Here is an 18296-nt window from a genome sequence, read left to right on the forward strand (position 1 = left end):
GTGGGACTATATCTTGAGGTCCTCTTTTTAATAATAATATTTTCAGCTGACTCTGTTTATTTTATTTCCATATACAAATCAGCCACAGTTCTTTCATTACACACAGATGGATATCACTTGTTGTTCACAATGTCATTCCTGATGTACCACACACTAAGGGTTGGGTGATGCAATGAATATTAATAATATGTGTGATAAATTTGTCACAAGACACAAAATAAAATGGATATTGCCATGATTTTTGCACTGACCTTTTATGCGCTGATGAAGGAAAGCCCGTACAGCCATGTAATGCACACCACCAACACATTAGGTGGACGTATGACTGGTATTGACATCACAATAAGTTCATCATTTGGCATTGACAAGTTCACGTTGCATTTCCTGGTTTATTTCATCAGATGAAAAAAAACTAAATTCTCTGGTGATATAATTATTTTGCTTGAGCTTGACCAGCACTGTCATTACAAAAGACAAGAGAATATTACAGGCCACTTTATTAGCTAGCTAGGTATTCCTCATAAAGTGGCAGTGTGGTCTTCTGCTGCTGTAGCCAGCTTCAAGGTTGGACATGTTATTTGAGTTAGTGTTGCCTTTTGTATCATCTTCTCCTCTGACCTCTGGCATCAACAAGGAATTTTGGCCCAGAGACTGCTGCTCACTGGATATTTTCTCTTTTTCTGACCATTCTCTGTAAACCTTAGTAATGATTGTGTGTGTTATAATTGTTTTTGGACTAATTGAACCAAATTCTGACTCAAAAGACTGAAGTACACATCAGCAGAACTGTGTAATTGCAGATGATCACTGATGTTCACACAACACAGAGACTTACTCTCCAGATATCAAAAATGTATCCAGAATAAATTACACTGGCCATGATCATTGTAATGAAAGATCACCCCCCCCAATGCAACAGATTTTCTGCTGGTTTTGATCTTTTCATTGGATCTGCTAATACCAATTAATAGGGTTTGTGCTTGTTACATTCAGTACCTTTACAGTTTAATTCAGGACATGATTTGTATGTACGTAGAACTGTGTACTCATTCCTCACACTTTTAGAAACAAGGCTGGCTTGTGCGTCTCTTGACAGGATCAGTTTGGGAAATGGGCAGATGGGAGACAGGCCCACTCATGCTATCCCTAAGTCTGCCGCAGCTGCTTGGAGATATTACGCTCCGTGTGTGGTGATTAATAGGTCCTCAGGAACACGTCATATTTCGTGATACGTTTCAACTGGGGTACAGGCTACTTGGTCACCAAAGGAGCAGCCAGTGATGAATTCAAATGCATCTGCTTCCTCACACCTACAAGCACACACAGTCTGAGTTAGCCCCTCGGGTGAATGATGGTGCTTGCAGCCGTGGTTCAGTTTTCACTCTGCTGGGTCAAATGGGGAATCCTCGCTGTGACCCATATAAGCTGTTTGGCTTAGGAGTTGTTAAAATGATTTATTATATTTCTGTGTTAGCTACATTGTTTTGGCTTTTACTGCTGTATCTTAGTATGATCATCCCTCTTCATCCCAGCCCTGCTAGGAGGCCTGCACTGTGAAATGGCCTAGTTAGTTTGTCCTGGCCAGTTGGATAGCACAGCAGGTTAACTCCTTAGGCACACTTTACTACTATATCATGTCAGTGTTATGACATGTTGCTCATAACAGTTAAGAAACTTTTTTTTTCTGTGCCTCATTTATGTTTCTTTTTTCTTGATATGTCACTCTCATCTGATATTAGTCAGTAAACTTGTTATGTAGTCTATGTTCTGTATAAGAACTCTGTCAATTATTTTCATTTTTGTTCTGTTTCTCTCTAATTTCATCATACTCTGCTTGTCTTACAGGTGAGCCACGCAAGTTTGACCCAAACTTCAGAGGGCCGGTTCACAACAGGTACTACATTTACTCAACAACACCGCCTTGTTCCTATATAGTTGTTTTTAGCTGAAACATAGCAGTATAAGGAGAAACTACACATTTACTAAAACAAAATTTGGTTTACTTGCCGTACACAATTAAGACGATTTATTACTTGTATACAGTACTTTACAAACACAGTTGAAAGGCATTTTGTCAATGCTCGAGATAACAGGAAAGGGAAAGCCATATGCCTGTATTGTATTAGAATGGTTTCAGAAATACCAGAAATGAAGACCTCAAAATAAATTAAAATCTACAGTACAGGCCAAAAGTTTGGACACATCCATCTCATTCAATATGAATAAACACATATGGAATTATGTACTTAACAAAAAAAGTGTGAAATAACTGAAAACATGTCTTGTATTTTAGATTCCTCAAAGTAGCCACCCTTTGTTTACTAGAATATAAGACATGTTTTCAGTTATTTCACACATTTTGTTAAGTACATAATTCCACATGTGTTCATTAATAGTTTTGATGAATTTACAATGTCAATAGTCATGAAAATAAAGGAAACGCATTGAATGAGAAGGTGTGTCCAAACTTTTGGCCTGTACTGTATAAGTACACACCATTAGGACTTTGAAATAAAAATCTTTATAATTCTGGTGAACTGACCCTTTAACTATCTTCCAACATCTAATTCTAACATGTTTATTGATTTTTTGCCCATTGTGTAATGTTTTTGGCCCACACCAAAGTTGGAGCGCTGATAGATTGATCATTTGTCATGCCATGTTAATAAAGATCAAGGCCGAGTACTGGCAGCTCTCTCCACTCTACCACACAGATCAATGGCCATAACTCAAGCTGGTGGCTGAAGTTAGCCCAATGACACACACTATTAACCAGCCAGATACACCCAAACAGATGTAGTCCACACATCAGCAGGGCTGTTGGAGACAGATGTCTCCTTTTTTTTTAAAACCAGCATGACAGTAGCACTTCTCCAGTTGAACTACAGTCTGCTACTTGCCTCATGTGGGCTACAATTCTATACACATTACAGCTAGTTCATGTTTGTACTATGCCATTGTTTCTATATAATATATTAAATAACACAAAGGTATGTCATGTTTGTGATGACTTGGAGATGTAAAAATGAGACCACATTCTAAAAGATTGAAAACCAGGGTGAAATAACAAATAATGATGCTTAACAAAAATGGGATCATCATTTAGAGATACAGAAATACAAACCTGAGGTTATGGATTTACCTAAAAAATGAATTCATGGGATATTTAAAATGGAGTCTGCATTTTATGACTCCCTGATTTCTTCAGCGCGATGAAGAGCGGAATTTTGCAATAAAGCAAAAAACCCTCGAGCCTGTCACCACAGGCTTCATTTTTGATGATTTAGTAATTTTCTGAGATAATGTAGGCTCTTATCTCTTTTATGTTCAATGTCAGTTTGGCAGGCTGCTGTGAACGCATGTTTCAGTCCTCCTGTGTCTCTTTATACCAGCCTCTCTAGCCCATTTCACTGCTATAGCTGGGTGAAGGCACCAAGGATACTTTGATGTTTCTGTGGCTCAGAGGCTTCTCTCAATAAGAACTGGGAGAGAACTGACTCTGTGGTCGTCTTGTTTTCATGCAAGCTATGTGCCTAAAAGAAGTAACTGTATCTGTGGTTATTGAGCAGTCCTCTAAAGGACTTACAAAAAGGGACTTGGTGCATTGTTAATTCAAACTAACCCCAGCTATAAACAATATAATACACCGATACAATCATACACAGATGAGCCACTACTGCACAACCAAATAAAGTGCGACAGGAATGACATATTTTTGTAGGCCAACCTGGAAGGTTGCATCGCCCTGGTACCCACAACAAAAATCAATGGGATTTTTTCCATTGGATTTTGATACTTTTGTGTTTTGTTCAGCCAGATTATTTTTACAAATGAACACCACTTTTTCATTTTTGAAGCAAAAATGCTATGGGCAGAAGTAAAAAGATAATGTTGGGCGAACTACATCACAGGAGCATTAATTCAATGTCACCACCTCTAAATCTATTGTTCAGCATGATGACATTAATGTCTTCAAAAAAATGTCTCTGTAGTCTCATTAAGCCACTTGTTCACAACCTATTTTTTAAAATAGCGTTACAGCTTACCAAAGCCCATTCAAAAAAAAAACCCACAGACTTTGAGAAGAGGGAACCGAATTTAACGGGTTTTACGGATGTGTGACGTCTTACCTAAAGGAGCCTTGTGTTTGTCAGAAAAGCTGCTCACTTCAACCAATGTCTCTCTTGGCTCTTTTGACGATGCAAGATATCCCTTTAGTGTGCAATTCTGACCTTCCAATTATCCCGTCCTTCTGTTACAAAGCAGGGACAGGCTGGCACATTCACACCACAGTGGCACCCATGCTATTCTGTGGCACTGCTGCCATCTTTGTCACCTTGACTCCCTCAGAATATCAACCCTGCAAATATAACACCAACACAAAAGTTTCCTATTGCACTGACAGCGCTTCCAGTCCTGTTTTTTTTTTCTTCTTTCACAGCAGCATTGCCTGCCAGTATAGTACACAAGCAGGGCAATTCTTTGGTCCCTGTGAAAGTATGTGTAAGTGACATCTGAAGAGGCCAGGTTGGGGTCAGAATAGATTTGCAGTTTGACTATATTTTGGATTTGGCCTGCTGTTCTGAGATAAGAGAACAAAGAAGAATTGTTTTCACTCCCCTCACTTTGTCAGCTTCCCCTCAACACTCACCTTAGCATGCTTCAAAGGTGACTTTGTATTAGCACTGTGGTGCTGTGTGTGCACTTTGTCTTAATATTGCAGTCGTGTCTATTTGAGGGAGTTGGGAAACAAGACTGATCTACAGTAACGCATTAAGGTGGAGGGGAGGCAAGGTCTGCTTTAGACGCTCTCCTCTCAGATCTTCCCCTTTAATCATCTGTGAAGTGTTGCCGAATGATAGGTAGCGTATCTTCCTGCTAAATGATGGAAAAGGATTCAAACACAAGGAATGTAACCATTGCCATGGCAGCCGTGACAGCTCTTTCCCTTGTTCTTTTTTTGAATTAAATGAAATGGTTCTCCCTTGTCTCCCTTTTGTTAATAATATGCACAATAAGCAACAGCTTCACTTGTATGGTAGCAGGTTGTCTTTATACTCCACATATTAACTGTCAGTATTACACTGTAGCTGTCCTCACCAGGCAGAGCTGTGCCCACTTTAGCTGCCTTTGTTTCTCTATTATCTCCCAAAAATAATTGTGGTGCTTTCAGAAAAAAAATCGGTTTACATAAAGTCCCTAAGCCTTATTTCATATGGCAACCAATTGCTGTTTTAGTCTTTTGTCATCCATTGTTATCTATTGAAAGTTTTAGCTGATATTTGGATGTTTGCCTGAATACAGAGCAGGTGGTCTATGAGTGAAGATATCACATTTTTGAATTTGCAGGTTTCTTAATGTAATTCAGATAAGAAAGGTGATAACGGAGTCATCTTATTTTTAAATGAGAAATGAGGAGAATTAGCAGCCCTGTTGGGATAGAAAACATTCCCAATCCTCTATATTGCTAAGTTCAGCAAACCAATCTACCAGAGAAGCCTGTTAGCATAGATTGCAAGCTGTATTGCAGTTATTAATGCAGAGCCATAAAAGTAGCTCCTAATTGCAGCTGCACTTGCAAGCAGTCAAGGATAATTCCCAATGCTACCTAAATTACACAGCTGACCCTAAATCTAAGAGACTACGCTGAGCATACAGTTAAATAGTTATGTTTGTTTCTTGTTAGCATGTTAATGTAAATTAATTAGTGTCTATTTAAGCTATTTTATCCCTATTTGTATGGGCTGATCTTCAGCTGATGTTCGCTGTGTGCATCAGTGCTCTAGTCTCTCTTCACTGTCTGCTGCTTAATCATGAAATTGTATTTTGAGGCTGAAGAGCAGCCTGTATAGAACCATGTAAGCATGCTGCATACAAAACAAGGACAATCCACTCTTCAGAGAACTACACAGAGGAAACACTGTCACATCTCTGAGCCCAGGCCTCCTTTTGACATTGGCTTCGCTCCTCTGGATGAAAGAGGAGATCGGGTTGAAAGCTGGAGTAGATGAAGGTCTCAAGTCAATTTGTGTAGCATATGGTGTTAGTGGGAGGCTATGTATGTCCCTTGTATGATAGTGCTGGACACCGTGGATTGGACTTGGCTGAATAGTTTTGCAAGAGGGCTAAGAAGGGGCTGGACTGACAGCTTCTCTCATTGTGGAAAGGAAGAGAAGAAAGCTTGTGGGAGAGAGACAGTGAAAAGAGAGAGGGACTCTGAGGCGCTGCTTTAAACCAGCAGACTGAGGATACTGTGGAGAGAGAGGCAATCTTCAAATAGCTGTCACTGTGCCTGTGGGACAGTTAACTCTGGGGGGGGGGATTCAGAGTCTCATTAGAAAGTCAGTAGACCTCCAATACAGTATCTATGAAAACACAATATACAGATGACACCTTGTTATTCCTGGTACTGCATCCAGATATAAAACTCAAACTCACTTGTCATAGCAGTTCTGTCATATTTACCAACAGGGAAAGGGTTAGACAAAATACCCTTTTTTGGGGCTGTATTAGTTAATGTATATTTTCAATGTCCAACAACTTACCATTCATAAATAAGCTTATTTTTCTCTTGAATCTTTCCTGTGTTGCACATTTCTTACATGTTCTCACACATTCATTTCCCTCCAGGAGCTGCACTGATGTGATCTGCTGTGTTATCTTCATCATCGTCATCCTCGGCTACATCGCTCTGGGTACCGTGGGTGAGTTTGACACATTGTTGTTTTAAAATGACACACAGCAACACACAAAAACACCATATATAGAGACTGTATCCCACATCGGACACCGTTCGGCGCTTATATCCCTGATCCCTATATCCCTAAATGCCGCACGTTCTGGTGTTTCACGATCATTTTTTAATAAGATCACCACCACCACATGTAGGTATATTTGATTTATAGATATTTTATAATCTATGTGTGAAATTTCATTTATGTACATGGAGATTTACATGTCTAATTACAATACGAAACGTAACTGATGAGAGAAAGCAGTAAGAACTCTTGGGCGACACGGTCTTAAAGTACATCTGTATTTTATTGTGAAGGACAGAAGTAACTTATATAGCGCTTTTATCCAAAAGCACTTTACACTACACACCGATGAACGAAGCATCGGAAGCATTTGGGGTTCAGTATCGTGCTCAAGGATACTTCGACATGTAGGTTGCCATGGTCAGGGATCGAACCACCAACCTTCCGGTTACTGGACGAATCTCTACCAACTGAGCCGCCCCCAGTTCTGTCCGGGTGTGTTGATAACAATGGTTGATAACGGTGTCATTTAACCCAGAAACATCCAATTTCCCCAAAAAACTCAGCAGCCCCCATTGTTTAACAGCAAGGATATCCAAGTGTCCCATGTGGGACTCTGGTAAACCCAAGGCTAACGTACATGGTTAAAACGATATACAGTCTGAAAGATGAGAAGTTAGACTCTAGTTTCACACCACTTAATGATTTGGAAACATAACATGATCATTAATATTAGTAGTTAATGTGAAATTTTGAGAGAATGTTAGCCAAAAGCTGTGCGATGTGGCATACAGTTACGCTGTATGTGTTCTGTTCTGGTTGGGTTGTGAAGTGAAAAGTAACTGTCCATGTCAATAGCATGACAAAATCTTAATTTACCACAAGCAAACTATTTCTTTAAAACACCAGAGTCACACAATAACGCAAACACACTGACCAATCCAGTAGACTCCAGTGTCCTGCAATGTAAAATTACTGTTGTTGTTTTTTCAAGAAAGTCTGATGGCTTTTAAAGAGCACATAATAGCTTCAGTTCAGTTCAGTTTTTGTTTGAGTTATTCATAATTTCATGGTGGGCTATTAAACAAAATGTATGATTGTTAAAAACTGTGGGGGAGGAGAGAAATGCAGCTCCCCCAGAGAATGGGCTAGTCTTTTAATAAGTGGGAGCTTCTCCACCACACCACTTGTATAGCTCACTCTAGCTCAGCCTTGACTTGAGGTGATCGTGTTCATATAAACTATTTTGTTGTCTCTGTTGAGTTTTTTTTTTTTGACTGAATGACTAGTGATTCCCATGGCTCTCATTTCATTCAAATTTTCTTCAAGCCGTTAAGTTCAGTCGGGTGTGACAGAGAGTCCACTTTGTCTGCAACTGACTGAGGCCATGCAGTCTTGTGAATATTCCCATCAGCTCTCCTTTTCTTTCTGTATTGCCTCAAGTTTTTCTTTTTTCCCATTTAATATGTCTTCCTTTCTTTACCCCCTTTTCATACAAAAACAAATCCTGTTTTATCCAGCAAACCTGATTGCACATTTCTCCGTCTTTCACACACACACACACACATGCACCTACACACACATACACGTATGATATACATCACAAATTAGGGGGAAATGAAATCCTAGTACTGTCACCAAAGTGTCATCCCTTGCCAGCTAGTTGTCAGCAGAGTCACGTCTCAATCTGGGCATTGGAAGGACTTACTGTTTCACAATCATTTAAAAAGAGCAGGAGCCATGACAATGGATGTGACTTCAAATGCACACTGACATGTCGGCAATCAGCTGAAGAAGTCTGTGTTCTTACTGTATAATTTTATAAAGTTTCATCATCCTTGTCGTGTCAAAGGCTCTCAGACTGCCTTTGTTGTGCTGCGTCTTGTTCAGGGCAATTCTTCATTGACTGGCAAGGTGAAAGGCCTGGTGTTGTTCAGGTTGGGCAAACAAATTAAACACAAGAATTGCTTAGTAAATTGAATTTCAGGGTAACTGCTACTCCTATCTAGAGAAACACAACAAAACAAATTAAATGGGATTGATTTGTTTGGGGGGTTTTCGTCTGTGTAGATCTTTCATCTTAATTAACATGCATACATGCAATATATTTCTATTGTTGTCTTGTTAATAGTGATGCTTATTCTTTTTTTCATGGCTTGGTAAGTACACAGCATAGACTGTATAAAATATAGACAAAGCCTCCACAATCTCATTCATAGGTTTCTGAAGAGCCAAGTTATTTGCACTGTTGCATATAGAACTGAAAATTCCATGCACTGCTCACATTTTATGTGCAGTAACATGTGGTATTTCGAGTCCTTTGCAGAAACATGCTACCTGAATGCATCTGGCAGTAACTCAAGGAAACTTCATTTTAATTATGCCTCACTTAAGTCATAATATACATTAAACGGGTTAGTTCTATGAAAATGACGAAATGAGAAAAAATAAATTCTAGACCAAAAACATTTTTTTGTACCAGCCTGTAAACATGTTTATTTCTGCTGTAAAGTTGGGCATTTTAACATGATGGTCCGTGGGGATCGACAAGCTTTTATATAGAATTATTTTGATCTAACACCCAACCCAAGCCAACTCATCTGTTCAGACAAGCATACACCACCTAGTCACCCACTCACCATCTCAATACTGTTCGATGTTTTATTTTGTTGCCACTGTTTTTAAATTATTTTATGCTTTTTTGTAAAGTGACCTTGGGTGTTTTGAAAGGCGCTTATAAATAAAATGGATTATTATTATTATTATTATTATTAAGCTCTGCTTTATATTACAGAATTTATATCATGTAATTCAGGACCACAGAGAGGGCCACAGAAGGGTAATGTGTTGAGCAGTGGCCTTGTTTATCTCAGTAGGTAGAACAAGACCGTAACATCCCCAGTTTCAAGAGTATGTATCAAGTCTGAAGTACTCATGTTTAAATCCATGCAGTTCAAACAAAAATCTTTTGTGCTTTAATTTCAGCCTGGATCCATGGCGACCCCAGGAAGGTCGTCTATCCAACGGACAGCCACGGTCAATTCTGTGGCCACAAGAACACCCCAAATGCGTGAGTGGAAAAACATATTTCTTAAATGATTGTACTCCACTGGAATAATTATCTTCCTCAATTTGTTCTCAGCTCTCCGTCGTTATCTTTACACTCACAAAAGGATTTGACCACAATACATAGTGATGGTTTGTGATTAATTATGGCAGGCTTTCAATCTCTGTGTGCATGTGTGTGTGTGTGTGTGTGTGCACGCACACTTAAATGCTTGCTGATAACACATTACAGTAATGGACTGGTTTCTCAGGCTTTTGAATCCTTCCAATCTAACTCCTCTCTTTATCTTCATCATTCGTCTCCACAGAAACAAAGCCATATTATTCTACTTCAACATGTTGAAATGTGCCAATCCTGCAGTTTTGATTAACCTCCAGTGCCCTACAACCCAGGTAAGAGACTGAATGAAGCTCCCTCTGGCAGCACATTTTTGCTCTGCTGTATACCTCTCCAACCTTTCCTCCACGCTTGATTATGCAAGATTGATGGGCTCTCTCATTAAGAGGATGTGTTGTCTCCTCTAGCTCTGTGTCTCCAAGTGCCCTGACAGATTTTCAACTCTTCTGGATGCATGGAATACCAAAAACATGGGATATTACAAGCAATTCTGCAAACCGGGCTTCGAGATTAGCAGCAAGGTGAGAAACTGTTTTGCATAAAAAATATGTTTATTGAACCCCATGCCTCCTCTGGATGCAGTGTTCAATTGTTTTGGAAGCCAGATATGTCTATATTTCCTTTGGTTAGGTACAGTACATGCGCGTACTTGTCCACAGAATTGTATTCAGGGGAAGAGAGCTAAAACTTTTAGAGTTTTAGAGTTTAGACTTTCTTCTTCCAACACTTATTAGGGCCTCGGGGCAATCGCACCAAGCACTGGTCCCATACAGCAATAGCTGTAGGGACCAGTGCTCGGCCGACAAAAAATGAGCGAAAGAGAACGTTAATTGGAGATATTTAAACGTCTACTTCTCCGGCATAATTTCACCTAGAGACTCCATTTAAACTTTAAACAGTAGACACAAGTCTTGTGTATCGGTGTATTAATCCACGTTTCGATAGGTCATATAGTTTTTTATCAATCCCTTTTCAATGACCATGATAATTTTTGGAGAAATTCTGAGATTATAATGGGTGTGTATTGCACGGAATGTTGGTGTCAGAGTGTGTGATGTCATCGCTCAGAGTGTAGAGGGAGAGGTAAAACTGTCAAAAAATAAATTTGAAAACTGCGCTCCAGGCCGCAAATTCCACTCTACAGAAATAGTTTATACATAGAAACGTAGGAAAATTTGTCTTCTCACTCACAATCCTCTGGTAAAGCTGTCAGAGTTATAGTTTGGGCGTAAGACGCAGAGATGATCCAACAACAAGCACCAACAGCCTCATTCCCATATTAAAAACGCAGGAAGATTTCGGAAAAAGGGAAAAAAAAACAGTTTTTTTAGATCGCTCTAACAAAGCAATTTTTCATTTTTCTTAAAAAAAAAACATATGTAGACGTTCAGGAAGAACTCAGGACGCTCAAAGTGAAGTCGGATCAATGATAGGTATTATGGTTTTGCCAAAAATGCTTTCTGTTCAAGGCCAGAAATTCCAGTCCACCTCTGGCTGCTGTCACTCTTTCATTAACAGGTGTTGTCAGTTAATTCTGTTGATTGCTTTGATCTGATTGCCTTTGATCTTTGATGTGATTACAGTTACAGATACACACACACATGCGTGTAAGCACACACACTCCTCACACATGCATACACATGCTTCAAACACACACACGTAACTTTATGTGATTTTAATTACACACACACACACGTAACTTTATGTGATTTTAATTACACACACACACACATGTAACTTTATGTGATTTTAATTACACACACACACATACACACACACACACACACATATTTTGAGGTTCATAGTGTACACACACCGGCAGTAGCCCCCGTGGCCCTTTCAGAATTTCCCCAGAGGGAATTTTCTAGTTAAAATTATAATACTGTAGCTTCTACACCAAAAAAACTTGTAATCCATCCTCAGATTTCATCAGTGTTATCTGTACATTGGTTATCATGAAGAACTCATTTGAATGTGCTTTGAGGAGCCGGAAGTGAGCTTGCAGCCACTGATGCACATCGCAGCCCCATTCCCTCAGCTGGCAGCAGTTCAGTGACGGTGACGTTGAAAAGATGGGGTGTGAGAACTCTAAAGTGAGGTGGTGTGTGGGAGCACCTCACACCTCAGTCATACTGTTTGAACTGAATCATTGATTTAATTTCCTACATCACCCCCTGTTACATGAGACAGGATTCAATCCAGCCTTGTCACATCTGACATGTTCTTCCTTAGGAATGATCATATTAATAATATTAACTCTATAATCTCTGACAATGAAAAATGCTGAAGTAAGGGATTGTTATTTTTCGGATTTTTTTTTGTATGCCTCTGCACTGGCAAACAACCAAAAAGTCAAAGGTCAACTTCACTGAGACATCATAGTCTTCTGCAAAAACACTTTTCGGGCCATTATTCAACGACATAACTCAGAAACAGGACAGATTGTGACTATATTTCACATTTGGTCTGGTACTAAATTAGTGATGTAGTCTTGAGATCTCACCTTGAAGCTCCATAGATTATATAGATTTGTGCTGCTGGGGTGAAGATGTGTGTGAAGCATTCAATTTCAGAATGTGTAGCTTCTTTGCAGTAACACCCGTATTTGAAGCAATTTGTACTTTACATATAAGTTTTGACAGACATGGAGGTAAAGTGCAATTTGGCTGGCTGGCGGAGGCTTACAACCATGAGGCAGTTTTCATTTGGTTATTCATGTTACTAATTAATATTGTTTTTTATATGGGACTAAACTGGGGATTTATGTTCAAAGTAAGACTGAACCTGATTTATTGTTGAGTGAAAAACGGAGAGAAAGTTAATTGAATGGACTATGCCCTACACTCCATCTCTAGCTGTGATAAATACTATGATAAATCTCTTTGTTTTTCAATCGTTGTGTTGTCTCCTTTATTTCCCTTTCAGTTAGTTTCAGAAGTGATACGAGATGAAGACTGCCCCTCTATGATCGTGCCAAGCAGACCTTGTAAGTAAAACAGGATAATTGTATACACAGTAATACTCAGTAATTCACTATTTGTTTGCCAAGCCACTAAAGGACAGTAAAAAATGTTTTGAAATATGTTTCAGTTCTTCAGCGGTGCTTCCCTGATTTCATTACAAGAAATGGAATTCTAACTGTAGCCAATCAGACCATCTTCAAAGACGGGGACAATAACAGGAGAAGTGTCAACGACCTCAAAGATGCTGCCAAGTAAGATCCGCTTCCCGGCAATGTGAATCTTTATTATTTGTTGTTCAGCCAGTTAAGTTATGTAAATAGAAAAGTCACCTACATCTGATGGAGAATTGGAGTTCTTGCTGAAGTAAAAGAATATGAATGAATCATTTGCCCTGTAAAATAAAGTGTTTTACAACTGTTGTGCTGTCAATAGGGCTGCCAACTCTGCACCCAGAGAGCTCTGGACAGATATTACAGGGTAGGACAAGTGGGCATGTCACTGACGTCTCTGATGCCCAGGAATGTGTCCAACCACATTCAAAGTCATTTGCATGCTAATTGCATGAAAATGCAGCTTACCCGCAAGTTCAACAGTAGAACTTCAGGGACACCGACAAGCTAACAGCAGCTGCTTCGTAAATCTTTCAACATGTTAATTGGCTGAGATAGCTTTAAACTTTGGATAAGCAGAGCAATCATGTATTCAAACCAGTGAGCTGATGTTATAAACATACATGATTCTGTGTTTGCTGTGATCAACTTTTGTTTGCCCTGACTGACCGTGAAAGATAACGTGCTATAATGCTTCTCTTTTTGTAGCCAAGTAACTGCCATGCAGCAAGGAGTGGAAAGGTCTCAAAAATTATTTGTTTCAGCTTTTTAACTTCTCCTCAGCTGTAGCAAGTAGCTTTGTGTAGACTAACCCTCCCTCTTCATCACAAACACTCTGGTCCTGCATCCCACCACCTGCAGTGGACAGGAAGTAGGACAGATTCATACAATTGTTGTTGGTATACATGTGTACATTTTCCCTAAAACAGCCAGTCATCTACCACTTCAGGTGTCAAATAACATAGAGAGTGATATAGTGCCCCCTGGTGGTCATTAGGTTTGCTCCCTTGATCTAGATATGAATGCAGGCTTGCATAACATTTCTGGATATGATCCAAACTCTTGTCAATAGACAGGATTTCAGTGACCTTTAGGGAGCTGAATTAGAACTCTTCATTATATGGTTGGTTTCAGAACTGCTTCCAGCTTTCTGTTAGTCCCATAGCAATGTTAGTGTGTCCTCTTTCCCTCCTCTGTTTGTACTTTAGAGATTTATCTGAGTCATAGGGCAGTGTTTCTGCAGCCAAACGTTGCAGTAGTCATGTTCTGACATTGCCAGTCTTGTAGTTATATTTCCCCTGTGGAGATCTCCATCAAATCTGTCAGTTTTCTGATTTCTATTACCAGAGTTCTTTAAACACACTGACAGAATAAGACAAGATGTATGTTTGGTTTTTGCTGAGTCATCTGTCTTTGGATGAGATTGTGTCCTTGATGTATTCAGGTGACAAGTAAAACAGATAAAAAATTGTTACAATTTACTAGGTCAGACATAAAACATTTAATCTCTATAATCAGACAGGTTGTGGTTGCATAAAGGTAAACAGTCTGTATGAAGGGCAAAAGAGGTCGAACGCATTGGCCAACATGCTATTTCAGAAGCCATCTGCTATCATCTGATGACGTTTTAGCTTTTTATTGGCTTTTTAAAAAAATGTTTTTATCTGCATTTGTAATTGTGAAACAATCTGGTTGTAGTCGTCTCTCAAATCCAACTCCATCTTCACGTCTGTGGTTAGAGGCTAGATTGTCATCAGACCGAAAACCGAGGGGTTTCGAAATTGTTCGAAAACTTTCCTAGACTGTGAACATAAATTAATGGGTTCTTGATCTGACATATCCATTAATATGTGCAATTTCACTTGGTGCTTCTCTGTATCACGTTCAGTAACAAACTGCTATACCATTTTTCTCTATACTGAACAAATTATTGCTCCATAGCGCTTCAGAAACACTAATGCTGTTTTGTGGCTCTTTGATATGAAACTTACAGTATTATTTCCAGACCCTCATAACCCAATTAGTATGTCTTAAAGCTGAGAATATCAAAAACATTTTGAAACTATATTCATTTTTGTTTCGTGGTAAAATCATTAAATGCAAATAAAGTGTCAAAATGTTTTTGGGAAACCTTAGTAATTAAATGATTAGAGACGGTAACACACGCCTGCCACAGTGTCTCTCTGTTTCCTTATTACGTTTCTTTTTGTGTCACCTCTTCTCTTTTCCACTATATCTCACCTAATTACCCCATCACAGAGGTATCGCCAGTCTGCTGAATGCCAAAGAAATTGGCATGAAGATCTTTGAGGATTATGCAAATTCCTGGGACTGGATCCTCATGTAAGAATTGGCTATGGCTTTTTTGGTCATTTTCCTGTTTTAATTTCTCTTTTTGGATTATGTGCTCGTCAGTGGGTAGACAAAATGATCCGACCCATCAGTAAAATACACAATGAAACTTTTGCCCTGTGACTTTTACATGTAGATGATTACCATTGTCCTATGTGCTTGGAATTTTCTCCAGCCAAATACTGGTCAGTAACTAGTATGTACACTACCGGTCAAAAGTTTTAGAACACCCCAATTTTTCCAGTTTTTTATTGAAATTCAAGCAGACTGCCAGAGGTAAATAAAAAAAAAAGGTAAGCTTAACCAAAACTGAAAAATAATGTACATTTCAGAATTATACAAGTACCGGTAGGCCTTTTTCAGGGAACAAGAAGTGGGTTAACAACTTAACTCTATGGAGTCTCGGGCTATTTTGTCCATTTTTGAATTCTTTTCATGTCTTTTTTTAGTCATTTTGTGTCTTTTGGTGTCTTCTTTTGGTCATTTTGTGTCTTTTTTTAGTCCTTTAGTCCAACATAAAATGTGATTTTGAATCTTTTTTTACTTTCAAAACACTATCATGCTCAATAAAGAATTTTAAATGTTGCAAATGTGCATTAATTTCAGAGTACACTGAGACATTAAACTGCATCATTTTCAATTAAATTCTGGAAAAGTTGGTGTGTTCTAAAACTTTTGACCAGTAGTGTATGTGTTTGTGTTGCTGCAGTGGTCTGGTGATCACCATGCTGGTTAGTCTGGCCTTTATCCTGCTGCTGCGCTACACTGCTGGCGTGCTCCTGTGGCTCATCGTCTTTGGTGTCATCGCTGCGGTTGGCTTCGGTGAGTATTCACCATAGACCGTTTCCTCAGATTTGGAGGCTACATGGCTACTGTGTACTTTTTACACGAGTTGGAGATGTTGCCCACATGTTTTATATTTGACTTTCTCACCTACCTCGCCTTGAGCAGTTGTTCAACTGTGTTGTTCATGGCAAACTGTGGCAAATTTATATCTGGTTTACCTTGTTGCATCCGTTCCTGGCTTTCATTCTGTCTCTCTGTGTCTCAGGTATCTGGCACTGCTACTGGGAGTACAGCACTTTGAGTGGGAAGCCAGGTGCAAATGTCACCATCTCTGACATTGGCTTTCACACAGACTTCAGCATTTACCTTCAGCTCAGCCAAACATGGCTCATCTTCAGTATGTTCTCAGCCACTACCATGCATTTACTTCATACTTTCTATTTTATTATTTTAACCCGAACTTATCGCCTCAATGCAATGCTTATCCCACTGAGTTTTATTCAACCACACACAACCATATGAAAAACATTTTTCCACCCCTGTGGACTTGTTTTCTAAAGCCTTCTGGGGAAAAAACTGTTAGTCCATTGATTTAAATCCATAGACTATAAAATAAGTGGACTTTTTTGAATCCTTTACCTTGGCATTTTGGCATTATCTTTTAAGATTGATAAGTAATCAGCCAATGCTAGTGCTAACCAGCCAGCTTGTTTAGCTGCATTAGTAATTCATGTTAGCTGTGATATTAATTGGGGTGCTGATTTTTGGTAGCTCAAGTGACGTGGGACATATTTGTGAAACATGTCATTTGTTTTGTAGTGATCTCACTTTCTGTGATCGAGGCCATCATTGTGGTAATGCTGATATTTCTGAGGACGAGGCTGCGCATTGCTATTGCATTACTGAAGGAGGGAAGCAGGTAAGAATGAAGAAAAAACTACATTGACTTTTGAAACTTAAATTTGTGAGTTTGACTCTTTTTTATAGACAAACAACACAATTTATGTTATTTATGTATATGTTTGATGTTTCTTGTTTCTAGGGCCATCAGCTACATCATGTCCACTCTCTTCTACCCCATCATCACCTTTTTCCTTCTGGCCATCTGCATCGCTTACTGGGCCGTCATAGCAGTGTATCCTTCTTACTGCGAGTACATTGATTAACTGTTTAACTTCTCATAAACTTCTATAGAATTTCCCATCTTTTTGCAGCCAGTGGAGTGCCCCCCTGCTGGCCTTTAGAAAGAATACAGCTTTAAGCACTTCACTTTTCAGACCCAGGTTTAGCTGCTTAGATTATCCACAAAATCTTATATAAAAGCCTATCAATTAACAGATCATGCACTGCCGAAGTTGATACAGCTATAAAAATGCTTACATAATTGAGATAACTCTTTTGTTGTAGCATTTAATTGAATTATTAAAACAAACCATATTTAACTGTTGTTAGTGCTGTGATGTGAACATGTCCATCTGTGTTGGCCTTAACTGGTTTCCCCTCAGCTTCTTAGCATCGTCTGGTAATGCAGTCTACAAGGTCACACCCACTGATGATAAATGCATGTATGCCAACCTCACATGCAGTCCAAAGGTTAGTCCCCCAACTCTATGCTCTGAAATCCATTTACTGGAGAAATACTGGTGTCACCGATTCTTTATTTTATGTAATATCCCTGCCACTTCTTGGTCTTTGAAATATTTATTGGTCAGACTTTAATCAATCAAAGCAAATGTAATAGCTTCTTCTTACTGCCTACAAGTAAAATCTGATAGCCGGCAGTGAGTTGTTAGAATCAATCTCTAATACTCTAATTTAAATAGAGTTCACATTAGTCCCTGACAGCTATAAACGATTATTTGACAATTGTTATTAATCAGCCTGCCTGCCCCACTCTTGGGTTGTGTAAGCTAGTGTGAGAGTGGAAAGCATTTATATGCTATGTGGTCACACAAGCTTTGATAAAAGCAGAATAAGATACATTAGTAAGAATTATTCATTAGCATGCAAATCAGAGGAACAGAGGAAAAAGCAAAGAACACAGAAGTGACACCAGCGTTTTTCTGTGATCGAGTACTTTGCGTTGTTATGAATTGAAAGTGTAAGAGAAGTATTTAATATGAGAACACGTTACATCCTGAGC

At 39.0% G+C, this 18296-nt stretch overlaps 1 protein-coding gene across 2 annotated transcripts in view; it reads left to right on the plus strand.

The window, feature by feature from the left end:
- Positions 1-18296, plus strand: part of slc44a5b (solute carrier family 44 member 5b) — a 35772-nt gene that overhangs the window by 12297 nt on the left and 5179 nt on the right. For both annotated transcript variants that reach the window (XM_059340918.1, XM_059340917.1), the window contains exons 2-14: positions 1846-1894; positions 6631-6704; positions 9744-9828; positions 10133-10217; positions 10350-10463; positions 12868-12928; positions 13033-13156; positions 15275-15358; positions 16077-16189; positions 16419-16550; positions 16973-17072; positions 17196-17288; positions 17659-17746. In XM_059340918.1, the coding sequence (XP_059196901.1) occupies positions 1846-1894; positions 6631-6704; positions 9744-9828; positions 10133-10217; positions 10350-10463; positions 12868-12928; positions 13033-13156; positions 15275-15358; positions 16077-16189; positions 16419-16550; positions 16973-17072; positions 17196-17288; positions 17659-17746 (1202 nt within the window). The remainder of the gene's footprint in view (positions 1-1845; positions 1895-6630; positions 6705-9743; positions 9829-10132; positions 10218-10349; positions 10464-12867; positions 12929-13032; positions 13157-15274; positions 15359-16076; positions 16190-16418; positions 16551-16972; positions 17073-17195; positions 17289-17658; positions 17747-18296) is intronic.

Source organism: Centropristis striata, chromosome 9 (assembly GCF_030273125.1).
Source record: "Centropristis striata isolate RG_2023a ecotype Rhode Island chromosome 9, C.striata_1.0, whole genome shotgun sequence".
Classification (NCBI taxonomy): Eukaryota; Metazoa; Chordata; class Actinopteri; order Perciformes; family Serranidae; genus Centropristis; species Centropristis striata.